This window comes from Marmota marmota, unplaced genomic scaffold (assembly GCF_001458135.2).
Source record: "Marmota marmota marmota unplaced genomic scaffold, marMar, whole genome shotgun sequence".
Classification (NCBI taxonomy): domain Eukaryota; kingdom Metazoa; phylum Chordata; class Mammalia; order Rodentia; family Sciuridae; genus Marmota; species Marmota marmota.
In genome coordinates, this window is record NW_026000058.1 from 924,239 (window position 1) to 936,349 (window position 12,111).

Consider the following 12,111-nt stretch of genomic DNA (forward strand, 5'->3'; position numbering starts at 1 on the left):
AGGGGGAGGAGGGGAAAGAATTGTCAGGTCAGGGGGGGTCTTCCTCGAGATGAATTTTGAATCATGTTTGGGAAGAGGGGTAAGATATGAGTGGTGGAGAACCTGATCAAAGTTGGAGTGAAGATATACAGAGAGATAGAGTTCTGTCTGCAAAGACATAGCAGAGACTTAGAGAGATACAGACATAAACACTTTGTAGAAATGCAGTGAGAGGGAATATAATGACGGCCAACTTAGACTTCTTCCATGCGTCACCCATCTGCATATAAAAATAAGCATGCAAGACATCTTGGGATGTACACAATATATTCCAAACCCACTTGTAACCCTTCATTACTCTGCCTCCCCTTCACAATGCCTCACCAGGCCACCAATATTGCTTGGGCAGTCTTTGTTTCTCGTCCTTCCCGCCGGCTGAGGTTCCTGGCTGCTTTCACCACTTCTTCCTTGGTTCGGAAATCTCCCAGGGACCACTCATGTACAGGGCTTTCTCCATACTGTACTAGTCCCACCTGAGAATAAAGTGTGTACCCAAATGAAATGTTTTGGGAGAGGAGAGAGGAGGGAGAGAAATACCTGATACTACTGAAGATACCACCTTGCGACTATCTCTTTCCCTCCAAGCCCATCTATGTTGCCTTCTCTTACCTGAATCTGCTCTGGATCAATAAACAATCTTCCTACCAGCCTCCGCAGGAAAGTCTGAACTTCAGACCAGGGGTAGATGCTGTTGGAGCCATCCAAGACAATGACAACATCCATGTAGGTGGGGCAACCTAGGGGGAGGGGTATGGTGATAGGAAACAAATAAGTAGAGAAATACTGGGCTGGGGTCAACAAGTGAGGACACAGGAGGTCACAGGAGGACACATTCAACTAAATATTTATTAGGTACCTTCTTATATGCAAGTAAAAAACTGCGCCAGGCCCTGGATAAGTTATAAATGACAAGAGAAGAGGCAGGAACATATACTATTTAGTAAAAAATGGAGGAAAGAAGAAGCCAGGGAGAAACAAAGCACCACTTTGCTGTGAAGAGTGAAGAGGCCTTTTTTCATTCATACTCAGCCCAGGCACTTCCACTGAGCTACAGCTCCGGCCCCAGGGAGTGGATTCTGATTGAAAGTCAAATGGGGGAGCAGATAGGAAGGTAATGGGCTGGGGCTGTAGCTCTGTGGTAGAGTGCTTGCTTGCCTGGCCTACAAAAAGAAAAAGGAGAGGAGGAGGGGGAAAAGAAAGAGGAAGAAGAAGATACATGAAGTTTAAAGATGTTTGAGGAGAGGAGAATATAAGGAAAGGCATTTGAATAGAGAACACTTGTAACAAGGGGAAACAGAGGTGCGTGAAGAGAGATGACACATAGAGAGTGGTGAGAGGAATGCTCTGGTCAAGGCCCAGGGTATATGAAGGTATAAGTTGGGTTTTTGAAATTAGTTAGACCAGATCACCAAGTCTTTATGCCTTGGTAAGGACTCCAACTCTAATCTGTTAGGAAACAAGGAGCTTTTGCAGGTACATTAAGTAGCAATGAGGATGGCCAAGCAGAACCTCTGCCAGACATCAGAGCTTTTTGCCCCATCTTTTTCCCACCCAGCTTCCCATTCTGGGAACTGAGTTTTTAGGCTCTTCCTCCAGCTCACGTTGGGCAGTGGGTGCCAGGCTTCCCTGGGGCTGGAATGAAGCATCCACACGAGCACATATTCCAGAACTGAAGACAGAGCTGCCACAAGCACGAGACCAGAGAGGGGCACAGGCCTGGGGACAGTCAGGGGAAACAGTTACTCCCATGTTTGAAGAGTACCCTCAGAACATGCTCCCACACACTGAGACTACTCCCTGGGAGGCCCTACCTTTCTTTCTAGCTTTAACTCCTTGACCCCTCCACATGGACTAGTTTCCTTTACCACAATGTTCTTTTGTTTTCTACCACAAACCTTCCGAGACCCTGCCACCATCCTTTCCTTAGCTCACCATGAATCCCCCATCATCATCTGTCTCTAACAGAGACATGCCCAGGTGCATATTCACAGCAGGATGAGATGAATTTCCCAGTTGATAATCACCTGGTTGGAGGGGAGTGGAAGAGAATGAGATCATGAGGTCACAGATGGCATGACTGAGTTCAAGGTGGCTTTAGAAGAGAATGTGAAGGGGAGAGGGCATGTGTGGATTATGGAGGTGAAGAAGCTAACAAGGGGTCAAAGATACTAGGGTATCAAAGGGTTAGGAGGGGAAGGGTCAGGCATCTTCTTACCCAAGTGGCCCTTGGCACATGGGGCATTGTGGGGCCCCCCTACAGGGCAGCGATAAACGTCCCCCCTCCGGTCACCTGAAGGCCCATCCCAAGGAGCGCCCACCAGCATCCTGGGAGGAGGATGTGAGTATAAGCATAGGGTGAACATGACCCTTATCAGAGGTCAGAGGGAAAGTACATTGAGGTGGCAAGTTTAGAGCCCCAGTCACTTTGCAAAAACCAGACAAACCCGGAATCCCATCTATTTTGCCTCCCCTTTATTGGCACTATCACAGTCCCAATCCCATCGCTCTCTGGTTTCCTCCTCACCATCTCTGTCCACCCCCAATGTGTTGTAAGACACTGTATCCAAATTCAGCCTCAGGTGGCCCTGCGAATAGGCGTGGGTGATGCACATCCAGATTAAAAGGGGAGCAGAGACCTGTTGGGCCAGGATCATAGAATTAACATGAAATGGTCAGTCATGACTGGGATGCACAGCCAGAGAGAAACCATGAGGTAGCATCTGAATCTCAATCTTTCTGCCTTCTTCTTACTCGTAAGCTCTCCTGAACTCTGTCAATGTCATACATTCAGAGTCTCCAAAGGAATGCTCCCTTCCCGTGTTTGGGTCCTGTGGCTCTCGGCCATGATGATGCACAACTGTATTTCCATTTCCACTCCTGAAATCTCATTCACAGATGTGTCTGGAAAGGTCAGATTACTCTTTTTCATATCATTCCTCCTACACATCTTCCTCTCCAAACTGTGAGGGTCAAAAGAGGGAGAGGACCTTTCTACAACCCCAGAACAACCATTTCTTCCAAAATCCCCCCAAACTCAGGACCATAGGCAGAACAAAAGCAATATAAGTGCATTGTGTGTCTGGGTCTCTCCTCTCTCTTTTTGACTCCCAGTGACATTGTCACACTCTCACTCTTTCTCCAATGTCTAGGTTGCTGGTGGTTCCAGCCCTGGAAACCTCAGTGGTAATTAACTGGGTGGGGCCACCCGCCTGCCCACACAGTTTGCCATCCATCCTTGCCAACGGACCCATTACCCCAAAGTTTCCCTTAATCTGCTTTCTTTTTATCTCATTCAACTGCCCCTTGCCTACCTCCATGGTTTCCTCAAACTTCAACACACTCTAAAGGCCCCCAGTCATGTCCTTGCTGACTCTTTCCTTCTGACCCCAATTCCTTTAAAATCAGAGCTGGTATTTTAGGAAACACAGATTATAGGGCACTATCAAGGAAAAATCCAGTTCTCTTGTCCCTCCCATGCTGCTCTTCCCAACTGGGTCTTACTCCTTACCTTCAAGCAACCCCCTCCCAGGCTACCCCACCACCAACGCTACCAATGACTACAGATAGTTCTAACCCAAACCATGCTTACTTTCAGAAAGGTGTTTTGTATGTGAACCTTTTGCATCCAGGAAATGGGCAGGGCTGTATGATCAGGGACTATGGATCATGGGTTAGATAAACCCAGAGTTCTAACCACATAGTAAGGCAGTTATGTTTCAAGCCCCATGTACTACCAAGCATAGGGAGAAGGAGGGAGGGAAATAATAGGAATCAGACTAGCCACGTGGAAGGTCACATCATGTTGCTTTTCTGTCTCCTCACTCCCACAGGGTTAAGGAAAGGTTTTAGATAATTAAGTACAAATCTTTGGCAAGGCCCTAGTCAACTTCAGCCTCTGCTAATCTCAATATCAAAGCAGTCGCCTGTGGGAATACACACATGGAATACTGAATCCTATTAACCTCCTACCCTAACTCCCAAAGAACTTTTATACCCCAATTGACCCAATTTCACACAATTCATACATCTTTCATTCCCACCAGAAACCAAGAAGTTAACGTCCCTCACCTGTCAGGAACATCAGGGGCAAGAACAGGTGAGGGAAGACGGGGAGCTCCATGCCTGGTTGTTCTGTCCTGTGTCAGAAGTCCTCTGTGCTTCTGTCTTTCTCCTTTTCTGCTACTTTCCCTCCTATCCTGCCCCCTCCCACTGGTAGCTAAAAATAAAGTTGGAAGGGATGGGAGGAGTGATGGTGGGAAACTGTGGGGAGCCCCAGACCAAGGAGGCCTAACTAAATTGGTTTATTTCTCTGTCTTCGTGCTGCCCCCTGGAGGCCTCCTTCCAATATCCAAAGAGAAAACAATTTTTGACCATTTCTGCCACTTCACTTTTATTCTACTCCTTTTATTTGTTGACAGGTCAATAACGCTTTCTTCAGATTTAGAACAGGAAGTAGGTAGGGGTGGGAGACAGATTATTTTCATCCCCTATTTATCTCAACCTAGGATATGCAATACAAAAGAGAAGTGGTACCATTTACCCACCCACCCAGGAGAGTCCCAGTGTGTGAAGGCACAGACCCCAAATCAAGTCTTACCAATCTCATTCCACTTAGTTCTGTTCATGGATTTTAGCCTGTGCTGCCTTGTAGGGCTATAGTTTTTGGAGGGACTATAACTATGAACTGGTAATGATGTGTGTTTTGAGGAGCCAGAGTAATTACTTTAGCTAAGACCACTTCTCCCCCAACTCTTCAACTAAGCTAGAAAACATCTCAAAGAACTGTGGCACTACGGAGCTTCTTAGCTTTTGACATGTTCACTACCCAGTATTTTGCCCTGCATACTATAGGTGCTCAATAAAAATATGTGGGTAGTGATGGTTGTGGCCAATTCCATGGAAAATCCAAACCACAGTGACAGGAATAGGGGCCATTGAGTGACCAGAACATGAGGGAGCAGACCAAATGTCAATGAGCAAACTGATCTTTAATTTGCTGACCTCGAAGGCTTGCTCTTCACTGTGGGCATGGGCAATGGCTATTTACAAAGATCATTGTACAGTATTTACAACAAGATGCTAGACACAGCATCCATTTGGATAGGCAAAGATGGGGTAAGACGCAGCTGGGGAACATAACTCTGAAATCAAGTGCAAGCAGAAATCTGAAGGTGTGGATACAGAGAATCATAATGGAGGTTGGTGAGGTAGATACGAGGGAGGAAGAAAAATTATCAACCTGTGGTACAGAGATAGGAGAAAACACTGGAACATAAAAATTATGACTTTGAGTTTAAAGGAGAAAACCTGCTATAAGCTACCTCTCTGAGAATAAAAAGGCAGTTAGAACCTTTCAAACCTGCCGGAGTCCGGCTGCAGCAAAATAACCGGGGGGTGGCTCGTGATTTGTGCCCAGCCAGACTGCGGCACAAACCAAATCTTAAACTTCCCCTACCAAAAAGCAATCCCATTTTAAATTTCTGGACAGAGGTCTGAGAAGGTAAAAAACATACACAGAGATAGACTCTTAAATTGACTTAAGATTGATAAATTACATCAAAAGAGACACAGACAATGAAAAAAATAAAAGAATAAAACTTCAGGCATAGCTGTGTATTAGAATCATTCTATTGGCAAGTCATCTGTCCTCACCTCATCTTCCCCAAAGTTCCTTCCTTCACCCCCAAATCTCTGGATTTTAATTTCAATTAAGGAGTAGAATTGGAATGAGGATGGTACAGGTGGTGGGGGGGATGCAATCTAAAATTCCACCTCACTAGTTTAGTTCCCCTCCTTATCCTATACCAGAACATCAGGGCTTGAGTCGTAGCCAGGGGCAGATTAGGGTGAGAATAGACAGGATGGAGGACACAAGACCACAAAGCCCCACAACCCCAGGGCCACAACGCCAGAGGCCTAGTTTGTCCAGTGGAATGAAGAGATCGCAGGCATTTCTGACCACATCCAGCAGAAGAGGGGGATGCCCACGAAGGACCCGAGCCAGGAGCAGGACCCGGAGCCGAAGCTTCAGAGCCAGTTGGGGCAGGCCTCCTCCTGGAGTCCCTGGGCCCCCAGGTCCCCCAAGTTCAATTCCTCCTGGGACTCCTCCTCCTCCAGAACCCTTCATTCGCCGGCTACCAGCTGAAGACTCTTGTTCCATCAATAAGCGAATCTCATAAGCATCACGGCTCAAATTCATGATGAGAGAAAACAGATAGTACCTGAGATACACAGGGCAGAAGGTCAGAAGGGCATGCAGACCTACTTAACATGTCCAACACACAAACATTTACTTCTCATGTAGAGCAAAGGGATTATACATTAGAACATCAGAAGTGAATGTTATCATCTACTATTAGAAATGTCCTCCCTTCAGGATATTATGCTGATTGAAATAGCTAGACACAGAAAGATAAATACCACATGATCTCACATACATGTGGAAACTAAACAGTCTAATTCATAGAAGCACAGAATAGAATGACAGTTGCTAGAGGTTTAGGGGTAGAGGAGATGGGAAGATGTTTGTCAAAGAGTATATGAGTTTCCGTTATGCAAGGTGAGTAAGTTCTGGAGCTCTAACATATAGCATGGGAACTATAGTTAACAATATTGTTTTATATATTTAAAATTTGTTAAGAAGGTTTACTTTTCCTTTTTGATACTGGGAATTGAACCCAGAGGAGTTTTACCACTGAGCTACATCCCCAGCCATTTTAATTTTTTATTTTGAGACAGGGTCTTTCTTTGCCAAGGCTGGCCTCAAACTTGTGATGTTCCTGCCTCAGCCTCCTGAGTTGTTGTTGGGATTACAAGCATGTACCACCATGCCCAGCTAAGAAAGTAGATCTTAAGTGTTTTCACTATTGGAAAAAAAAAAAGGTCACTATGAGGTAATGAAGAATATGTTAACTAGACTATTGTGGTGATCATTTCACAATGTACAATACCAAACATCACGCTGTACACCTTAAATGTATACAACTTACATTTTTGTCAAGTATATCCCAATAAGAATAAGAAAAGAAAAAGTCCTCCTACCTTTCTATAACCAGTAAGTGTTTGTGTGCACCTTAAGATTCAGTCTTAAAATTCATTATCATGAAATCTTTAAAGGTCAACCTGAAATTACACTTTTAAGGCAACCCCTTAGCCTATACTATATTCAACTTTTGTCCCATAATAATGCAAACTTAGGCTGGGTGCAGTGACACATGCCTGTAATCCCAGTGGCTCAGGAGGCTGAGGCAGGAGGATAATGAGTTTAAAACCAGCCTCAGCAATTCAGTGAGGCTCTAAGCCACTCAGCAAGACCTTATTTCTAAATATAAAAAAAGGGTTGAGAAGGGGGCTGGGATTGTGGCTCAGCGGTAGAGTGTCCCCCTAGCGCGGGTGGGACCCAGGTTCGATCCTCAGCACCATATAAAAATAAAGGCATTGTGTTGTATCCATCTATACCTAAAAAATAAATATTTTTTAAAAAGGTTGGGAATATGGCTCAGTGGTTAAGCACCACTGGGTTCAATCCCTGGTATGTATGTATGTATGTATGTATGTATAAATAAATAAAGCAAGCAAGCAAGCAACAAACTTGTTTTCAAAGAACAAACTTTAGTTACTGGAGAGACACATACATATTATAGATCAGCTAAATCCAGTTCTTTTTTAAAAAAATGTTTAAAAAGAGGCCTAAAGGTTTTAAGTAATTGCCAAATGTGTTAAGATCATAAATTCCTTAAGTACAAAATTTGTTTTTGATTGTTAACCCACTCTGACAACATTGGTCTGTACTCAACAAATCATCCTACCTCCAAAATATATCCTGAATTTCATAACACTGCTTTAATCTTTTGACTGGTCTCTCTATAGCCATTTGCCCTACAACAATTTCATTTCATAAAGTAGTTAGCATAAATATAAATCACATCACTACTCCTGTTCTTAAAACGTTCCACAATTTCCTTCCTATCACATTTACAATAAAATTTAGATACCTTAAACAGGCTTCCAGACTCAACATATCTGGCCTCTGCCTCTCTTGAACCATTCTTTCCTCAATCACTATGTTCCAACTATGTTGGTTTCCTTCTATATTTCGATCCCATCCAGATTGTTGCCGTCTTAGTGCCTTTGTATTATCTACTTCCTGTACCTGGAATCTTCTCTCTTGAAAAACTTCACATGGCTGACTCATTTTTGCTCTTCGGGTCTGAGCGTAAATGTTATATCTTCAGAGAGGGTTTCCTTGACCTTCAGTCTAAAGCAGTGAGCCATTTACTATCTACCACATGATTCTATTTCAATTTTCTTCATAACACTTGCCATTATCTGATATTCTTCTTATTGTCTGATCTCTCTCCCTTATTACACTGTACGTTCCATAGGAAGGAGGACCTTGTTTGTCTTTAACCACTTTATCCCTGTTTCTAGACCAGTGCATGCAATATAATATGAGCTTAATAAATATTTGTTGAATAAAATGAATAAATATAGCATATACACTCTTCTAGGGAGTTGCCTTTCAATATCACTCCAGTAATGTCTCCACTCTCACCACCATAAACCATTTTGGAGTTGTGACTCACTGAGAAAGATTAAAAGCAAGGCGGAAACAGAGATGGAAAGATGCTGATATAATGAATAAGAAAAGAAAAAGTCCCCCTACAAAAGACAAATAGAGATGATATGTACAGTTATCCCTCAGAATCTGAAGGGAATTTGTTCTTGAACCCTTATCCCTACAGATACCAAAATCTGCACAAGTTTAAGTTTCTTATGTAAAATGTATGCATAGTATTTGCGTATAACCTATGCACAATCTCTTGTACACTTTAAATCATCTCTAGATTCATTATAATACCTACACAATGCAAATTCTATATAAATAATTATTATACTATATTGAGGAAGAATGGCAAGGAAAAAAGTGCATACATGTTCAAAACAGATGCAATTTTTTCCCCTAATATTTTTTGATCTGTGGTTCGCTGAATCTGTAGATGGGGAATCAACTGTAACAGGAAGAATTTTTTTTTTTTTTTTTTTTTTGGTACCAGGGATTGAACCCAGGAGCACTTAACCAATTTTATTCTCAAATCATATTTCACATCACCCACTTAGTCCATGCCAATATCATTTCTTGCCCACAATTGATCATCTCCTCCCCTTTTGCTTTACTATAATCCGTTTTCCACATCACAGCAAGATAGGTGTTCTTGGCCAGGCATGATGGTGCATGCCTGTAATCCTGATGGCTTGGGAGACTGAAGCAGGAGAATTGCAAGTTCAAAGCCAGCTTCAGCAACTTAGTAAGGCCCTAAGCAACTCAGAGAGACTTGTCTCAAAATAAAAAATAAAAAAGGGTTGGGGATGTGGCTCAGTGGGTTAAATCCCTGGTAACAACAACAAAATGTTCTTTAAATACAATTCAAGTCATGTCAAATCCCTTTTTTGAATCCTTCAGTATGTATGTAGGATAAAATTTAAACAATAACAACAACAACAACATCTTACCTCAAAGGCTCTGAATAAGACTGGCTCTTATCTCTCAACTTGAATTTATGCCCTTTACTCAATACTATTCATCATCTAGCTTTTTATTATTTACTACATATGCAATTTTCTGTTTGGAAAGACCTTTTCTGTTGTTTCTTTTGTCTAACTACTATTCAGACTTCAAGTTTGAACTAAAATATTACTTTCTCAAAGAATTCTTCCCTGATCCTTGAATCTAAATCAGCTCCCCTTGATACATTCTCTCATAACACCCTGTACTTTTCCATAAATATAGGTGAGTGGTTGTTTTAAAATGGCTCTCCCATTAGATGGGAAACTTCATGGGAATTGGTACTACATCATGGAAGAGCATGTGTCTTCCATGTGCCCACATTTATTTTTCTCTGACAGTTTAGGATCTAAATGAAGATTTGAAACCAAGTGATTAAGACACATATAACTATCTTTGGTATATAGTTTCCCTTTGGGGAATTGGTTCAGGACACTCCTTGGATACCTAAATCCTACCAAACTCCACAAATGCTCAAGTCCCTTTTATAAGCTGGCATATTATTTTTGTTTTGTTTTGTTAATTTTTAGTTATAAATGATGTACTTTGGGGCTGGGGATGTAGCTCAAGCAGTAGCACGCCTGGCATGCGTGCGGCCTGGGTTCGATCCTCAGCACCACATACAAACAAAGATGTTGTGTCTGTCGAAAACTAAAAAAATAAATATTAAAAATTCTCTCTCTTTCTCTCTTAAAAAAATGATGTACTTTGACACATCATACATACATGGAGTATAACTTTCAAGTATTGTAGTTATATGTGATATGGAGTTACAATGGTCATGTATTCATATACAAACATAGGAAAGTTATGTCTGGTTCATTCTACTGTCTTTCCCATTCCCACCTCCCTTCCTTTCCCCTGTTCCTCCATTAAACTGGCATAGTATTTGCATATAACCTATACATATCCTCTCACATACTTTAAATCAACTCTAGATCATTCTCTAATACTTACTACAATGCATATGCTATGTAAAGAGATGCTATACTATATTATTTAAGAAATAATGACAAAAAGACTGTTCAATACAGATGCATTTTCAATCTGTGGTTGGTTGAATTTGTGGAACCCATGGATATGGAGGGACAACTGTGCTCTGGTAAGATCCTGAGAGATTTTTTTCTCTTAAAAGGCAAGCTATGTAGTATGGAGGCTACCAAAGGTATTTCAAGAAAAAAGAGTAACAGACCTGAATGAACGCTGGGCCCACTTTTCCTGATCCACATGGGGAGCTAGTCCAGACTTTCCAGCCCATAGGACGTTGTCACAGGCAAAGTACAAGGCGCGATTGAGGTGACTAACAGTGATGCAGAATCTCAGGACAACGTCTGACAGGTGCACAGCTCTTTTGGCTGATTCAAGGGCGTCTGCTGAGTTGCCCAAGCGCAGAACTTGTGGAGATAACAAGGGAACACAAGGATTTGGAAGTAGAGTCAGAAACAAAACACACAACAAAGAGAGGTGAAAGTTGAACAAGTGATAGTAACAGCGATTTCTAAAAAGAGCAGAGTAGTTCATTATTCTTTACTTCAAATTTTAGTCCTAGTTTTCTCAGGTTTGCTCTGTTCTCTTCAGCCCTCCCTTACTTCCTTATGCCTGCTCTCATCTCAGTTGGACACATTCAGAGAATAAGTGCAAAGTCAAACGAGGGAGAAGTGGTAAAAAACAGGAGCGGGTCAGTGGGAGAGCAGGTGAGGGTGGAGGCGGGCTCACTTACGCTTCCTTCCGAGGCTCAGATGGCCCTCCAGTTGTCGGATCTGTTTCTGCAGCTCGGGGCTGGCCCCGTGTCTCTGCAGTGCGTGGCCGAGGAGCGAGCAAGCATACTGGGCGGCCCTGGAGGAGAGGCGAAGTGAGGGGGGACCCTCCGTCCCCTCCCCGCCAAGCTTCTCCAAACACCGAGGCAGCACTGCGCGGTCCTCCTCTACACGCCCACGTCTCACCGCGTCTCTCCAGGCAGGGGAGGGACAGGCTTAGCGGCCAGAGGAGCCTACAAGGGTTGGGAAGGGTAATCTAGAGCGTGAGGTCTCGGGCCCTGACGGCCCGGAGGCGCCGGAGGAGCAGGGTCCCGGCGAGCGCGTCCGCCCGGCGTGCACACACGACGCAGAGGGGCGGAAACCGGACAGCCAGTCTCCTAGGTGGATAAGACGGGTCAGGGTCTCGGCGGAGACCGCGAGGGAGCGGGGCCGAGGCCCTCTAGACAGCACGGTGGGGCACCGGGAGACGGGCGTCTCCTCGGCTCTGGGCAAAAGCCCGGTCGCTGTCCACCGCGGGTGAACGCTCCGCGTCCCACCACGGCCTAGTGGGCAAACTGTTGATCACAGGTGGAAGCAACCCCCCGGGGGCCGCCCCGCTGGCCCACTCATGCCTCAGTTTTCCCATCTTTCCTGTGAGTAGGAGAAGACTCATCTCCTCACAACCAGCTCAAGTCTGTGCCTCACTGTCCGTCCGGGCCCCCGTAGCCGGAGTTGACCCTCTTGGACCCCCGTACCTGCAGTGACCCCCCC

General features: G+C 44.0%; 2 protein-coding genes across 4 annotated transcripts in view; both read right to left on the reverse strand.

The window, feature by feature from the left end:
• Itga10 (integrin subunit alpha 10) overlaps positions 1-4,710 on the reverse strand; it is a 16,427-nt gene extending 11,717 nt beyond the window's left edge. For all 3 annotated transcript variants that reach the window (XM_048813903.1, XM_048813902.1, XM_015507070.2), the window contains exons 1-7: positions 4,108-4,710; positions 2,564-2,675; positions 2,255-2,364; positions 1,972-2,063; positions 1,641-1,755; positions 649-776; positions 364-512 (exon numbers count right to left, since the gene is read on the reverse strand). In XM_048813903.1, coding sequence (XP_048669860.1) covers positions 364-512; positions 649-776; positions 1,641-1,755; positions 1,972-2,063; positions 2,255-2,364; positions 2,564-2,675; positions 4,108-4,159 — 758 coding nt within the window. In that variant the 5' untranslated portion in view covers positions 4,160-4,710. The remainder of the gene's footprint in view (positions 1-363; positions 513-648; positions 777-1,640; positions 1,756-1,971; positions 2,064-2,254; positions 2,365-2,563; positions 2,676-4,107) is intronic.
• Positions 4,711-5,008: 298 nt separating this feature from the next.
• The window catches only part of Pex11b (peroxisomal biogenesis factor 11 beta), a 7,607-nt gene continuing 504 nt past the window's right edge, over positions 5,009-12,111 (reverse strand). The window contains exons 2-5 of the mRNA XM_015507072.2: positions 11,325-11,440; positions 10,797-10,998; positions 5,474-6,260; positions 5,009-5,398 (exon numbers count right to left, since the gene is read on the reverse strand). Of these exons, the coding sequence (XP_015362558.1) occupies positions 5,852-6,260; positions 10,797-10,998; positions 11,325-11,440 (727 nt within the window). The 3' untranslated portion in view covers positions 5,009-5,398; positions 5,474-5,851. The remainder of the gene's footprint in view (positions 5,399-5,473; positions 6,261-10,796; positions 10,999-11,324; positions 11,441-12,111) is intronic.